The sequence below is a fragment of the Cetorhinus maximus genome, chromosome 7 (assembly GCF_964194155.1).
Source record: "Cetorhinus maximus chromosome 7, sCetMax3.hap1.1, whole genome shotgun sequence".
Lineage (NCBI taxonomy): Eukaryota > Metazoa > Chordata > Chondrichthyes > Lamniformes > Cetorhinidae > Cetorhinus > Cetorhinus maximus.
In genome coordinates, this window is record NC_135885.1 from 45,526,853 (window position 1) to 45,544,143 (window position 17,291).

General features: G+C 42.9%; 1 protein-coding gene across 2 annotated transcripts in view; it reads left to right on the forward strand.

Moving 5' to 3' along the window:
- Window positions 1–12,908, forward strand: part of mipepa (mitochondrial intermediate peptidase a) — a 172,719-nt gene extending 159,811 nt beyond the window's left edge. For both annotated transcript variants that reach the window (XM_078545421.1, XM_078545422.1), the window contains one exon: window positions 12,620–12,908. In XM_078545421.1, the coding sequence (XP_078401547.1) occupies window positions 12,620–12,717 (98 nt within the window). In that variant the 3' untranslated portion in view covers window positions 12,718–12,908. The remainder of the gene's footprint in view (window positions 1–12,619) is intronic.
- Window positions 12,909–17,291: the final 4,383 nt, after the last annotated feature.

Consider the following 17,291-nt stretch of genomic DNA (forward strand, 5'->3'; position numbering starts at 1 on the left):
TCTCTGCACTGGGGATTGTGGATTCTCCATCGTTGAACACATTTAAGGCTGGGATAGACAGATTTTTGGTCCCACAGGGAATTAAGGGATATGGGGAGTGGGCAGGAAAATGGAGTTGAAGCCCGAGATTTGCCATGATCATACTGAATGGTGGAGCCGGCTCGACAGGCCAAATGGTCTACTCCTGCTCCTATTTCTTGTGTTGCAAGTCAGGGTTTCCCATGAGTCGGCAGGTATGTTTGACCTCTTCAGGTATGCTTTGAGGCATCCTTAAAGTGTTTCCGCTGTCCTTTTGGGAGCCTTCTGCCATGACCAAATTCCAAGTAGAGCAATTGCTTCAAGAGTCTGCTGTCAAGCATACGAACTTCATGTCCTGCCCTGCAGAGCTGGCTTTGAGTGATTAGCACCTCAATGTTGAGCAGGTTAGCTTGGGAGAGGATGCTGCTATTGGACTGCCTTTTGTGCCACTAAGTTTGGAGAATATTGCAAAGACACTGCTGGTGGTACTTCTCCAATGCTTTGAGGTGCCTGCTGTAGGTTGTCCAAGTCTCTGAAGCACATAGGAGTGCAGGGTTCATTGCCTGGTAAACCTGGCCCTCAAATACTTTTTACTTTTTTCTCAGTTGGCCGAAGGCTGAGCTGGCACATTGAAGCTGATGATGAATTTTGTTGTCTATGTCTGTCTCCATCGAGAGGAGGCTCCCATGATGAGGAAAATGGTCCACACTTTCCAGGATGTCGTTGATGATCTTAATCGACTGGGGGAGGTGTTTTGCTGTGGTAGTTGTTTAGAAGAGTACCTTAGTTTCCTTTATTTTTAGTTATAGACTATTTTCTGATATGCTGCGGACAGGAGTCAGCAATAACCTGGAGCTCTGACTGAGTGTACACACAAGCATCATCTGCATATTGAAGCTCTATAATTGAGGTTAGAGTGGTTTTGGATTGAAAGCGGCATAGGTTGAACAGTTTCCTATCTGTTCATACCTGAGGGTAATTTGCTGGAAGTGAAGCCCCCGTGTTTTAGACTCCCCAACCACCAGAAGCAATTTTTCAATGTCTACCCTATCAAACCCCCTCAGAATTTTATAGATTTCAATTTGATCACCTCTCATTCTTCTAAACTCCAAAGAATATAAACCCAATTTACTTAGCCTTCCATCATAGGACAACCCCCTCACTCCAGGGACCAATCTAGTGAACCTTCACTGTATCTCCTCCAATGCAAGGATAAAATGGAGAAGAGAGTTGGCTCAATGACACAGCCTTGTTTGACCCCAGTTTTCACCGAGATAGGGTTTGTGGTGATTCTGTCGGTGAGGGTCACAGCTTGCATGTCATTGTGGAATAGATGGAGGATGGTGACAAATTTCTGAGGGCAGCCTAATTTGAGGAGGATACTCCATAAGCTTTCATGGTCAAAGGCTTTTTTTGAGGTCGAAATAGGCCATGTACAGCAGTTGGTGCTGTTCCTTGCATTTTTCTTGAATTTTCTGTGCAGTGAAAATCATATCTGTTGTGCCTCTCGATGGGCGAAAGCAGCATTGTAACTCTGGAAAGAGTTTCTGGGGCACCACGAAGAGGTGGTTGAGGGAGGATCCCTGCAATGATCCTCCCGGTGGCAGATAGCATGAAGAGTCCTCTGTAGTTACTTCAATCAGACTTGTCTCCCTTCTTGAATGTAGTCACAATCACAGCACACTTCCCAGATGAGGGATATGAGGTTGTGCAGCCATGCTAGGAGATTATCTTCGCTGCGTTTCAGAATTTCAGCAGAGACTTCATCTGTTTCAAGGGCTTTGTTGTTTTTCAGCTTTCGAATGGCTTTTTCAACTTTGCTCTGGACTGGGGATAAATCATTAAGCCCACTAATCAACTCTGCTTTCTGTCCTGAAGCAATTTGTAAAAATACCTCATCTGCATTCAAAGAAAGAAAAGCTTGCATTAATTTAGCACCTTAACACATCCCCCAGAAACATTTCAAAGGGCTTCATGTATAATAAATTGCTTACAAAATACACTGCTGGTATTTAAATAAATTTGACATTCATTTTGCACAAGATTCCTGTTTGATCCCCTTAAAAACTGAAAACTTAAAAAAAATTTAATTCCCAATGACCAAATAAATGATCACACAACAAGATTTCACGTTTTAAGATTTTACTGTGACACATTAAAAGCAACATCGACTAAGTATTACATAGCAGGCAACTAGTACACTAAACCACAGAAAAGATGTCCTTAACTTGCTAACACAACTTAAAACCCCCACGCCACATCTATATGCTATACCGCACTCCACAGAATTGCATGCTTTATAGGAACCAATCCATAGTTACTCTCAGTTTCTAACAGGCTTGCTTCTCCCCATGGCACTGTCGTAACATCCAATGTTCATCAAAAGCCATCTTCTGAGAATCCCCAAACTGACTTCTCTGTCTCTGAGTCAGTAAGCCTGGCAACAGTAAGGCCAGCTGCCTTTTTCTTTGCCTTCAGGTGTTAAACATTGGCACCTTGCTTTCAATAGGGCTTCATCTGGGCCTCTGTTCCAATGGCAACAAGGTCACATGGGCTTATTGCCAGACAGAACAATTAAGAAGTCACATATCCCTCTTCACTGCATTATTTTACCTTGAATTAAAAGAGACATTTTAAAACATAACCACCTTACAAAACCTCACACTCGTAACATCCTGCAAACAGCAATGAGATGACTGAACAGATTTGTATGATGTTGATTTGAGGAATGTTAGCCATGGCATCAAGATAATTCCCTTATCTTTAGTAGTTTCGTGAAATATCTGGTGTATTTCAAACACTGGAATAGACAGAACCTCTGACTATGTAGCACTCCCTCAGTACTGCACCAAATTGTCATACTAGCTGGTAAATGGCCTCTCATCATTGCGGACACCCTAGTGTATCAGTATTTGAGATGTATTGTTACATCACTTCTTGCAGGAGAGTCTGATCAGAATGAATGTGTTGGCATACCATCAGTACTTCGGTGTTTTTAAAAAAATTTTTGGTATCCTAGCATTTGAAAGGTCTCTCATCATGAGATGGGTGAGGGCAAAAGGTTCCTTATACCTAATTGATTTCAACCTTCAATAGTACCAGCCATTGAGGCATCTGATTATTTCTTGAATTGCTCAGTGTCCTGGTCTTTTCCAAGCCCTCTGGCCACTTCAGCTGTTGAAAACTGGCTGTGTGAGTAAATAATTATATCTGACAAAGCAGAGTACTCTGTGTGCATCATTTTTGCTTTGTTTATTGCTTTGTTTTTAGATATGGTGAGTGATTAATTGATTAACATTCCTGGCTTTCATTAGTTCCCTGTTGGCAAGTTCAACCTCATCTGTGGAGCTCAGTCCCTTAAATTTGTCCATATTGAATTCTTGCTATTAATGATTAGTCCAATGCAAGCATCATCATGATCGCTTTATAGGATTTTGGCTGCCTCCTCTGAGTCCACCATTTCTCCTAATTAAAATTTCAAATTAAATAACTTTACACTCTAACTGCCATTCTGGTTCATTTATGTGTACTGGAAACAGGAGGGATCACAGCTTGGATCCCTGGTTCAACTCAGCTTCATTTTCCTGAGTAAAAGATATTTCACATTAATTAGATTTATTATTATTAATATTTCTCAAGTAACAAATAGATAATTTTAGGCTTGTCCAGTCTCCTATTTGGTACTACATTTTAAAACAAAGTTTAAATTCCTGCTATTAAACAAAAAGCTAAAAGCTACTGCGGATGTTGGAAATCCAAAACAAAAACAGAATTACCTGGAAAAACTCAGCAGGTCTGGCAGCATCGGTGGAGAAGAAAAGAGTTGACGTTTCGAGTCCTCATGACCCTTCGGCAGAACTGAAGTATAGTTAGGAGAGAGGTGAAATATAAGCTGGTCTAAGGTGGGGGGCGGGGAGAGAGAGAAGTTGAGGGTGGGGTGGTTGTGGGGACAAGCAAGCAGTGATAGGAGCAGATAATCAAAAGATGTCACAGACAAAAGGATCAAAGAGGTGTTGAAGGTGGTGATATTATCTAAGAGAATGTGCTAATTAAGAATGGATGGCAGGATACTCAAGGTACAGCTCTAGTGGGGGTGGGGTGGAAAGACTAACAAGGTATTAGTTGTAGATTTAAAAATAATGGAAATAGGTGGGAAAAGAAGAAACTATATAAATTATTGAGAAAAAAAAGGGGGAGGGGGAAGAAACGGGGTGGGGTTGGGGATGGGGGGAGGGGGAGTTTAAGATCTAAAGTTGTTGAATTCAATATTCAGCCCGGAAGGCTGTAAAGTGCCTAGTCGGAAGATGAGGTGCTGTTCCTCCAGATTGCGTTGGGCTTCACTGGAACAATGCAGCAAGCCAAGGACAGACATGTGGGCAAGAGAGCAGGGTGGAGTGTTAAAATGGCAAGTGACAGGGAGATTTGGGTCTTTCTTGCGGACAGACCGCAGGTGTTCTGCAAAGCGGTCGCCCAGTTTGCGTTTGGTCTCTCCAATGTAGAGGAGACCGCATTGGGAGCAACGAATGCAGTAGACTAAGTTAGGGGAAATGCAAGTGAAATGCTGCTTCACTTGAAAGGAGTGTTTGGGCCTTTGGACGGTGAGGAGAGAGGAAGTGAAGGGGCAGGTGTTGCATCTTCTGCGTGGGCATGGGGAGGTGCCATAGGTGGGGGTTGAGGAGTAGGGGGTGATGGAGGAGTGGACCAGGGTGTCCCGGAGGGAACGATCCCTACGGAATGCCACCAGGGGGGGTGAAGGGAAGATGTGTTTGGTGGTGGCATCATGCTGGAGTTGGCGGAAATGGCGGAGGATGATCCTTTGAATGCGGAGGCTGGTGGGGTGATAAGTGAGGACAAGGGGGACCCTATCATGTTTCTGGGAGGGAGGTGAGGGCGGATGTGCGGGAGATGGGCCGGACACGGTTGAGGGCCCTGTCAACGACCGTGGGTGGAAAACCTCGGTTAAGGAAGAAGGAGGACATGTCAGAGGAGCTGTTTTTGAAGGTAGCGTCATCAGAACAGATGCGACGGAGGCGAATGAACTGAGAGAATGGGATGGAGTCCTTACAGGAAGCAGGGTGTGAGGAGCTGTAGTCGAGGTAGCTGTGGGAGTCGGTAAGCTTGTAATGGATATTGGTGGACGGTCTATCATCAGAAATTGAGACAGAGAGGTCAAGGAAGGGAAGAGAAGTGTCAGAGATGGACCATGTGAAAATGATGGAGGGGTGGAGATTGGAAGCAAAATTAATAAATTTTTCCAGGTCCCGACGAGAGCATGAAGCAGCACTGAAGTAATCATCGATGTACCGGAGAAAGAGCTGTGGGAGGGGGCCGGAGTAGGACTGGAACAAGGAATGTTCCACATACCCCATAAAGAGACAGGCATAGCTGGGGCCCATGCGGGTACCCATAGCCACACCTTTTATTTGGAGGAAGTGAGAGGAGTTAAAGGAGAAATTGTTCAGTGTGAGAACAAGTTCATCCAGACGGAGGAGAGTAGTGGTGGATGGGGATTGTTGGGGCCTCTGTTCAAGGAAGAAGCTAAGGACCCTCAGACCATCCTGGTGGGGGATGGAGGTGTAGAGGGATTGGATATCCATGGTGAAGAGGAAGCGGTTGGGGCCAGGGAACTGGAAATTGTTGATGTGACGTAAGGTGTCAGAGGAATCACGGATGTAGGTGGGAAGGGACTGGACAAGGGGAGAGAGAAGGGAGTCAAGATAACGAGAAATGAGTTCCGAGAGGCAGGAACAGGCTGACATGATCGGTCTGCCAGGACAGTTCTGTTTGTGGATTTTGGGTAGGAGGTAGTCCGAGGTTGGGCGACTATCAGTTTGGAAGCTGTGGGAGGAAGATCTCCAGAGGAGATGAGGTCAGTGACAGTCCTGGAAACAATGGCTTGATGTTCTGTGGTGGGGTCGTGGTCCAGGGAGAGGTAGGAGGAAGTGTCTGCGAGTTGACGCTCAGCCTCCGCGAGGTAGAGGTCAGTGCGCCAGACAACAACAGCACCACCCTTATCAGTGGGTTTGATGACAATGTTGGGGTTGGACCTGAGAGAACGGAGTGCAGTAAGTTCAGAGAGAGACAGATTAGAATGGGTGAGAGGAGCAGAGAAATTGAGACGGCTAATGTCACGCCGACAGTTCTCAATGAAAAGATCAAGAGAAGGTAAGAATCCAGAGGGAGGGGTCCAGGTGGAGGGAGAATATTGGAGGTGGGTAAAATGATCCATTGAACGGGGAGAGGACTCCTGCCCAAAGAAGTGAGCACGGAGACGAAGACGGCGGAAGAAGAGTTCAGCATCATGCCGAGCCCGAAATTCATTGAGATGAGGGCGTAAGGGTATGAAACTAAGTCCTTTGCTGAGCACTGAACGTTCAGCATCGGAGAGGGGAAGGTCAGGGGGTATAGTGAATACGCGGCTGGGGCTGGGATTGGAAGATGGGGTCGTTGACAGGGCCCTCAACCATGTCTGGCCCATATCCCGCGCATCCGCCCTCACGCCTTCTCCTCCCTCTCAGAAACATGATAGGGTCCCCCTTGTCCTCACTTATCACCCCACCAGCCTCCGCATTCAAAGGATCATCCTCCGCCATTTCCGCCAACTCCAGCATGATGCCACCACCAAACACATCTTCCCTTCACCCCCCCCCGGCGGCATTCCGTAGGGATCGTTCCCTCCGGGACACCCTGGTCCACTCCTCCATCACCCCCTACTCCTCAACCCCCACCTATGGCACCTCCCCATGCCCACGCAGAAGATGCAACACCTGCCCCTTCACTTCCTCTCTCCTCACCGTCCAAAGGCCCAAACACTCCTTTCAAGTGAAGCAGCATTTCACTTGCATTTCCCCTAACTTAGTCTACTGCATTCGTTGCTCCCAATGCGGTCTCCTCTACATTGGAGAGACCAAACGCAAACTGGGCGACCGCTTTGCAGAACACCTGCGGTCTGTCCGCAAGAAAGACCCAAACCTCCCTGTCGCTTGCCATTTTAACACTCCACCCTGCTCTCTTGCCCACATGTCTGTCCTTGGCTTACTGCATTGTTCCAGTGAAGCCCAACGCAAACTGGAGGAACAGCACCTCATCTTCCGACTAGGCACTTTACAGCCTTCCGGGCTGAATATTGAATTCAACAACTTTAGATCTTAAACTCCCCCTCCCCCCATCCCCACCCCGTTTCTTCCCCCTCCCCCCTTTTTTTTCCAATAATTTATATAGATTCTTCTTTTCCCACCTATTTCCATTATTTTTAAATCTACAACTAATACCTTGTTAGTCTTTCCACCCCACCCCCACTAGAGCTGTACCTTGAGTATCCTGCTATCCATTCTTAATTAGCACTTTTCTTAGATAATATCACCACCTTCAACACCTCTTTGATCCTTTTGTCTGTGACATCTTTTGATTAACTGCTCCTATCACTGCTTGCTTGTCCCCACAACCACCCCACCCTCAACTTCTCTCTCCCCCCGCCCCCCACTTTAGACCAGCTTATATTTCACCTCTCTCCTAACTATACTTCAGTTCTGCCGAAGGGTCATGAGGACTCAAAACGTCAACTCTTTTCTTCTCCACCGATGCTGCCAGACCTGCTGAGTTTTTCCAGGTAATTCTGTTTTTGTTTTAAATTCCTGCTGTTGTCCAACAGGCACTGAGAGATATTTTAGTCCCTTAGAGCACTGCAGGAATTCATAATAAGGAGCAGAAATGGTGCAATAAAGATCTGAATTGAAGGTTGCAAAAACACCCATGCTTCAATGCATTATATAAGTTCCAAAGAAGAGTCATATTGGATTCGAAACGCTGACTGTTTCTCTCTCTCCACAGATGCTGCCAGACCTGCTGAATTTGCCTACTTTGTTTTTTATTTCAAAAAAAGTGCCCTCATTTTAAAAAAAATATCTACTTTAATCACTAATTTACATTGTCTAAACCTTGACTTCACGCAAAGATCTGCTGTTTTCCATGTTAAGTGCAATTACTAGAATGGAAAATGTGCTTTACACCCAGTTCAGTGCTGCAGGAGCCAACACACACAAATTTATTGTGCGTTAATTAAATGATCCAAATTATTTATCTGCTTTCCCATGTAAATGGTGAACTATTGAAGTTGCAGCAAGTTTAAATGTAAATTGTTCTCTATTTAATTGAGCTGAGTCCTGCACTTCACAGAGGAGAAAGTTAGCTGCACAGTAGCTCCAGGCAAGGGCGAGTCCATCTTTCTATGAGGACCTAGACTCTGATCTAATGAGGATGCAATTCAAAATGAGCTGCAGCAGTCTCAATTTGTATAATTGCTATGTTGGATCAGTTACCGCAAAAGCTGTCTTTATCATTCACTGAAAAAAAGAAACATCTGAAAAAGCCTTGGTGCCTGGTTGAAATAACACATTGTGGAAACTGTTTCACTGGTGGAGCTGTATAATTGCTAACTAACTCCCACAATAACTTAAAAGGCTTCCCTGCTGTGTTTGAGGTATGCTGTTAGTTGTGGTTGGGGAAGAGGAAACACAATATTATGATACTGGCAAGTTTACAAATGCGAAGTATTCACTTCAAAAGCTGACCACTGACAAATCACAATATTATAAATCTTTGTTCTTATGGAGTGGCACCTGTTTTCCGTATGGGTTCTGTTCGGATATATCCAAAGTAGGGAATAAGTTAAATTTGGATGCATAATGTTAAATATTCAGAGTATTGACATTGTGGATTAAGCAATTATTCAAACTCCGAAATGAATGACGCTCAATAGTTATGGTGGGCTTTGGTGATGTGATTGGTAAGCTTGTACAACAACAACGTATTACATTAATATAGTAAAACACCCCAATGTGCTTATATAACATAACTTGTATGGCCATCAAAGCTTATATTGTCCATGGGGAAAGATAACAGGCATTCAGTTGTGGATTTTCTAAACTGGTGTGCCTGATTTGCAGTTGTAAATCTGACAGATTACCTTGGAAATATGGGCAGAGTCTTTCATATCTGCTCACTTCACACCACCTGCAATTAGCCATGGATGGGAAATGTTGGGTATGGAATCAAACAAGTGGAAATCTAAATTGCATATTAATTTGAGGCACACCATTTCCCAACGTTTTGTTGCTTAGGACATACATTTTAGATCAGTGTTACTTAAAATTAATCTTCAGGTTTGCTAAGAACTCTGCAGCTGTTAAACTTGATTTCAAGAGTAAAGTAAATAAGCTGATTCTGCAGGTTAATGTGATTTCCCCCTTCTCAAAATATATCAATCAGACTCCCTTTTAAAGTATCAATGGATCCCAGTTCAGCTTCTTTGATAGCCTGTTTGACATGCTCATGGTTTGGAATTTTTTCCCTAATCTCTAATCCCAGGTTTATGAATTTTGTACCTTTTCTAGCCCTATGCTTGTCGTTCATGTTAAGTATCTTTTTTCTTAATTTTGACCTTACTGATGCTTTTCATTATATTAAAGACCAATATCAAGTTTCTCCTCAGTTTTCTTTTTCCTTTGAAATTGAGTTTAATTACTTGAGCCAATTTTTCATAATTTGGTACTGATGCCTTGAATATCCTGATCATTCTTTGAGGCCTTTCTTATGAAATAAGGAGACTGAAACTACTCAGGAATTAGTCTCACCATTAATCTGTACAAGTATGATCCAGTAATCTCTGTCTAAAGGCTTTTTGTGATAGAATTTCTTTTAACAAGACTTGGGGAATTTTAGCTCTCCTTGATCATTGAGGGAGCAGTTAACATGGAGCAGTTTCCACTCTTCCCATTGATCTGCAATTTTGGTGGCGAACAAGGCTCCCACTGGAAGCCTCATTACTAAATATAAATCAGGGTCATGTAACATATATGAGATCCCATTGGCATTTAACCCATCCTGAGCAGTGTGACAATTAAAGTTGTTGGGGAACCAACAAGGTCACTGAAGTTCAAAGTAAATGTAAAGAAAAATTATTGGAGGGGCCAGGCGGAGCAGGAAAGTTCAGGACTGTACTGCTCCAGACTCCTGTTTCTATCCCCAGCTATGAGACAGCTGTAATACTTAGGCATATATATCTAGTCTTCCGATCTTCATCCTCTCCCTCCAGCCAGCTGTCACTTTTAGCCAAAAATGGCCAAAGAGCTGGCCAGTGACGTTGAAAATCTATCTTGAACTCAAACATCAGGGTGGAAATGTCACCTGCTCCCATGGCCTTCCCAGAATTTAAACCTGCCCTTAATATTTTTCTCCCAATTTAATATTGCTCAACCAGGACTCCGAGGGTGTTGATGGGGAGAGATTCAACAATGGAAATACCAGTGAATGTCAAGGAGAAATGGTTAGACTCTGTTTTTGAAGATGGTCATTGCCTGGTGCTTGTGCTCCTCCTTGCCTTATATTCCTGTGTTCGCTGCTCCAAGGAGATCCAGGCACTCAAACAATAAGTTCTCCCTATAAGTGCTCAAATGGATAAGTGTATACACTAAGTATTTCATTTTGGTAAGCACTAAACACGGAATCAATAGAAAAAATGATTAGTTTAAAGAAGCATCATCTTCCTGAAAAAGCATTTATCATTTTCAAACAAAAATATGATTGCTATTCTCCCTCCCAAAACTTAAATTTAACACAATTTTTGAGGTGGTTGATACCATTGTAATGAACGTTTCAACTGAAAGCTAAAACCTTAAACCTTTTGAAAACTATCATCCATTTATGTTTGAAAACTTTGGTTTGACCAATTGATTAGGGTGAAAATATAGTTAAAGTTTTCTGTTTCACTAAAGCAGTACAGTGGTTATTTAATTAGGTAGTGTATTAATCGATAGCACTATAAACATTTTGGTGAGTCAAGACTTCATATTATAAATATAAATTCCATGAAGTTATGATGACCCATTTGCAGGAAAGAGCCAGTATTTCTTTTGTGCAATGTCCCTTTAAGACTAAAGTGGCTGGGAAGTATTCTGAAAGAGGGTTAACTGGTTTCCTGATTGTGACATCATTAAGTTCCAAGAGATGCTCATTTGCCCTGGGATTGCCATGGGGCTGAACAGCTAAGAAGTAATGGGGTAAATACAAAGCTAATTGCAGTGGGGTTGGGTCAGTCTGTGTTTTCTGAACGCAGAGAATTCACATGAGTGAAAAAAACAAGGACAGGTTCTTTCTAAATGGAGCAGTTTTGTGTTTGGCAGCCTTCAAGCAGATTCTGGTGTTGAAGTTGGTCTCTGAGAATAGAGCAGAGGCTATACTGTATGTGTTAATCAGTTGAAAAGAGCAGAAATCTGAAGACAGAAAGGGCAACAGATTGTGGATTAGACAAGACCCATTGCTGCCTTTTCAGTGTTGCCAGACCCCACCAGTCTGTCTAAAGGGGTCAAAGAAGGAGTCCCTGCTGATTGTGTACCTTCAGGACTGTCGTGGCCTGAGTGAGAGAGGGTTCGTAGACGTGCATCTTGTCAGTAATAACTGTGTCCTTGGACTTTGGATAGAATACAGCTGCTGGTGATCTGACTCAAGAGCTGAAACGATTGACTGGGAAGTGTTGGAAAGAGTGTAAGGTTGCATGTGGTCCCATATTTGTGCAGGAATGAAACTGAGTGCTTGTAACTATGTATGGCGTATCTTTGTTGTATTGACTAGTTAAAGTGAAATTTACCTTTTTATTTGAAATACCCTTTGCCTGTTAATTAATGTTTGAAATATGTTGATTTCAGTTGGTTTGTTAGAGTATAAGTTTTAAAAAGTAAAATCTAGTCCAGCGGTTTTCTTTCTTTTTAAAAAGTTATCAGTCTCCATGGGGATCATAACAAAAGCTTTTAAAGTAACTAATGATGAATTTAGCTGCTGATAATAAGTATTTGACATGTTTTCTAATGGCTTGCTGTTATGTTTCGTATAAAGTGGATAATGAACAGCACAAAATGAAACTCTTTGTCTTGTCTTAGTATGTGATAAATCTGTCATGGATATTTCCTATTTAATGGCTCACTTAATACACACTATCAGTACCTCATTCGATATAGTTTATCAGAATGACTTGACCATGTTGACCTTTAGCAGTGCAAACAATATAGATACACATTTGGACAGGCATGTTTACATTGCCTTCGTAGCAGTTTTGAAAAGGGCTTGCTGACAAGAGTGAGATTTAAAGAGCTGGTATGTTTAAAGATAAGTCTAGGGAAAATACTTTCCATTCAAATACTCTCCCATTTTAGAGTGAACAAAATGTATACTGATTTTTCTTTTTGGTCACTTGCACAGGAATATGAATTTTATAGAGCATTTTGATTATCACTAAAATTTAATCTTCTCAGATCTTAAATAGGTTCCGTTATTCTAATTACAGCTTTAAATATAGTAACTTGGGTAGTCATTCTTTCTTCCATATAACTAGATCTTGATAATGTCAAAAGAGCCATGCAAGCTGTGCCAAAAGGGACAGAAGTTTAATGCTAACAGAAAATGATTGATCAGGGATGAAATTGCACTTGAGAAGTAGATCAGAGTACAACTGAAGTTGATCTTCAAAGGAAATGATTTATATTAGAGATTATTTTAATAGGTATTATGAACAAAGTAGAATAAATCTGTAATAATTTTTTATTTGCAGACATGCTCCAGAAGAAACCTTCAATGGATGACTTTGTTGATGCCTTGGTGTCAGACCTGGATTTAAACTTTGAAACATTCTTTATGGACTCTGAGTAATTAAAATAAAAGTCTCCGGGATGTTTGATTTACATCAGCATTCATGAAGTAACATTGAAGCATCTATATATGTGTGTGTGTATATATTGTGATTTATAAAAATAACTTCAATGCTATTAACATATTTTATATTGTTTGGAACGTATTTTAACTGTTTTAGTTTTCATTAAAGTACATGCTATTTTTTGGAATACCAGTTTCTCAATTTTGTTGAAGGTAAAAGGTGGATGAGTGTTTTTAATAATTCTGAATTTTATTTTTTGTAAGCAGTAGAAATCTGGACAAAGAGATGTGTTATTACCTTTTGCAGATTAAACTCAGTTTGCCTATTCACATAAGTAAATGCTGGGATCATTTTGTTCCGGTTAGATTTGTTGAATATGGCATGACTTCTTGCACAATTTACATTGTATACAAGAGTGTCAAGGGTTTTTGTCATCTTAGAGAGTGAGGTGAATACTATGGAGTCTCGAGGTCAATTTTCCATATATATTAAACTGAATACAAACAGATGTTCTGGTTTAGGATTCCTCAACGAAATGAGTCTAAAACAGCCCCTTCCAAATCTTCAAGCCCATAAAAGGTAAACCAGACTAATGAGTAGAAAATGTGAGCATTAATAGAAATTCAGTGAGCTACAGCTTGGGCATCCCACATTGTTAATTTCTCCCTAGAGAAATTGTAAAAAAAAACACTGTATATAATAATTTTCTCTATAAATTCCAGTTACAGCTTTGAAGAGTTGTCCATTTTAACAACTACTGATGGGTAGAATGAGCATCATACAATTCATAGTGTAGCTATGAATTCCTTATTTGAAAACTTTAACCTTTTGAATTTGGATGTGTAGTTTTGTACCTTAGCCAGAGGTAGTAGCAAATCAGAAATTTATTTTCTTTAATGACCTTGAAGGACATCCAATTGCATGTGTTCTAGATTTGTGACTTTTCTTTCTTGATAATACATTACCTGTTTGTACTTGTATGGTATTTCATCTAACTGCTGGTCACATATTATAATGACAAACTGAGTGCATAATGCTACCATATGCCATGCCACTCGTCTATTTTGCCTATTTTATGCAAATGAAAACAATTCATTCTTGTTAAATTCATACCACATGCAACTGAAGTTTGTCCTAGGTTCTGAGGAAATCACCTGCTGAGCACACCAGTTTTGTTTTATTTATTCATGGGATTTGTGCATCGCTGGCTAGGCCAGCATTTATTGCACATCCCTAATTTCCCTTTAGAAGGTGGTACTGAGCTGCTTTCTTGAACCATTACAATCTATGTGGTGTAGATACACCCATACTGCTATTAGGGAAGGAGTTCCAGGATTTTGACCTAGTGACAGCGAAGGAACGGCGATATATTTCCAAGTCAGGATGTGGAGTGGCTTGGAGGGGAACTTCCAAGTTGTGGTGTTCCCATATGTCTGCTGCCCTTGTCCTTTTAAATGGTAATGGTCGTGTGTTTGGAAAGTGCTGTCTAAGGAGCCTTGATGAGTTTCTGCAGTGCATCTGGTAGATGGTGCACACTGCCACTGTGTGTTGGTTGTGGGTGGGGTGCCAATCAAGTGGGTTGTTTTGTCCTGGATGGTGTCAAGCTTCTTGAGTGTTGTTGGAGCTGTGCTCGTCCAGGCAAGTGGAGAGTATTTCATCACACTCTTAACCTTTGCCTTGTAGATGGTGGACAGGCTTTGGGGAGTCAGGAGGTGAGCTACTCATCGCAGGATTCTTAGCCTCTGCCCTGCCCTTGTATTCACAGTATTTATATGGCTAGTCCAGTTCAGTTTCTGGTCAATGGTAACCCCCAGGATGTTGATAGTGGGGTGTCCGGCAATGGTAATGCCTTTGAATGTCAAGGAGCGATGGTTAGATTTTTTTCTTGTTGGAGATGATCATTGCCTGGCACTTGTGTGGTGTGAATGTTACACCAACTTGTCAGCCCAAGCCTGGATATTGTCCAGGTCTTGCTCTTGGTGTATTTGGACATGGACTGCTTCAGTGTCTAAGGAGTCGTGAATGGTGCTGAATATTGTGCAATCACCGGTGAACATCCGCACTTTTGACTCTATGATGGAAGGAAGGCTATTGTTGAAGCTGCTGAAAATGGTTGGACCTAGGACACTACCCTGAGGAACTCCTGCAGTGATGCCCTGGAACTGAGATTATTGACCTACAACAACCACAACCATCTTCCTTTGTGCTAGGTATGACTCCAACCAGCGGAGAGTTTTCCCTCTGATTCCCATTGACTCTACTTTTGCTAGGGCTCCTTGATGCCACACTTCGTCAAATGCTGCCTTGATGTAAAGGCCAGTCACACTCATGTCACCTCTGGAGTTCAGCTCTTTTGTCCATGTTTGCACCAAGGCTGTGATGAGGCAGGAGTTGTGTGACCCTGGTAGAGCCCAAACTGAGCGCCAATGAGCAAGTTATTGCTAAGCAAATGCTGCTTGATAGCATTGTTGATGACCCCTTCCAACACCTTACTGACGGAGAGTAGACTAATGGGGCGGTAATTGTTTGGGTTGGAATTGTCCTGCTTTTTGTGTACAGGACATACCTGGGCAAGTTTCCACCTTGATGGGTGGATGCCAGTGTTGTAGCTGTACTGGAACAGTTTAGCTAGGGGAGCGGCAAGTTCTGGGGCACAAGTCTTCAGCACTATTGCCAGAATATTCTCAGGGAACTTAGCCTTTGCAGTATCCAGTGCCTTCAGCCGTTTCTTGATATCACATAAACTGAATCGAATTGGCTAAATACTGGCATTTGTGATGTTGGGGACCTCTGGAGGAGGCTGTGATGTTGTGACATTGCTGGTAGAGTTTCTACTTCTGACTTGTTTTGATTTACTTTTATTTCCCCCTATGGACAGCTACCAGCTTCGATTTCCTAATCCCATGGGTAGTTCAAGGCTGAGGCCCTAAGCTCTGGAATTCCCTTCCTAAACCTGTCTGTTGCTCAATTTCTCTCTCCTTTAAGATGTTCCTTAAAACCTAAGCCCTCTTTACCAATATCTGGGGGCTTGTGCCAAAATTGAGAGAGCTGTCCCACAGACTAATCAAGTAACAGTCTGACATTGACATACTCAGCAAATCATACCATATAGCCAATGTCCCAGACACCACCAACACCATCCCTGGGTTTGTCCTGCCCCACCAACAGGACAGACCCACCCGAGGTGGAGGGAGGGAGTTGCCCTGGGAGTCCGCAACATTGACTTATAACTTCTGATCTCCTGGCCATCATACCTGGTGGTGGGGGGGGACACCAAAAATGTGCAGGGGGGCCCCATACCTGCAAGTCCCCAGCTAAAGATTGCACAGCAATTGCCTGGGAAGTTCAAACTTCTATTGGGAAATTACCCTGCAGTGGGAACCATCCAATACTCTGATTTAAATCACAATCTTTGGATGGTTCCGACTGCCTTACAGGAATAGTTGCCCAAAAAAAGTTTGAATAATTGAAACCACTTCTAACTCCTGGGTAACTATAGTATTGACCCCTTCCCAAATCCTCCATGGGTCCTCTGACTACCCCCTGACTGCCTTCCTGCTACCCCCACGACTATCCTCCACCCCCTCACCGACCCCCAACTTCCCTCTGACACCTGACTCCCCTCACACACTGACCACCCGACCCCACCCCCCCCTTTCCGACCACCTGACCCCCACGCCCACCCGACTCATCACCCCACTGACTACCCAACCCCCCACTAACCACCCCTCCCATCCTGCTCACTTACCTTACACAGTTGCCTTCTCCCAGCTTCTCAAAGTAGCTGGACCTTTAAACTTACCTGCTTTACAAGAGCCAGTGCCTTTTGTCTGCACTCACCTGAGAGAATTCCTAGACAGCTGTACTACCCTATTCTTACCTGTTCCGAGTTGGAAAGTCAAGCGAGAAAGGTGCACCTGCATTTTAGTGTAAGTTGATGGGCCCAGAGTGGCAATCTGACTGCGATTGCCACTTCATGGAAGTTATGGCCCATTGACTCTGGACCCTTTGAGGTTTCATGGCTTCAGACCAAACATGAGCAAGGAAACCTCCTGCTGATTACCACCTACCACCCTCCCTCAGCTGATGAATCAGTACTCCTCCATGTTGAACACCGTTTGGATGGCGGTAAGGATACAATGAAATTTGGGTGGGGGACTTCAACGTCTATCATCAAGAATGTTTCAGTAGCATCATTACTGTTCAAGCTGGCCGAATCCTGAATGAGGTATCTGCTGGACTGGACCTGTTGAAGGTGGTGAAGACAACGCCAAGAGGGAAAAACAGACTAGCCCTCATCAATGACGAGAGAGCCCAGCACATCAGTGCAAAAGATAAGGCTGAAGTATTTGCATTTATCTTCTGCCAGAAGTGGCTAGTGGATCATCCATCTTGGCCTCTATCTGAGGTCAGTAGCATCACAAATGTCAGTTTTCAGCCAAATCTATTCACTCCACGTGATAGCAAGAAATGGCTGAAGGCACTGGATACTAGAAAGGCTATGGGGCCCTGACAACATTCCGGCAGTGGTACTGAAGACTTGTCCTCTAGATCTAGGTGTTCCAGTATA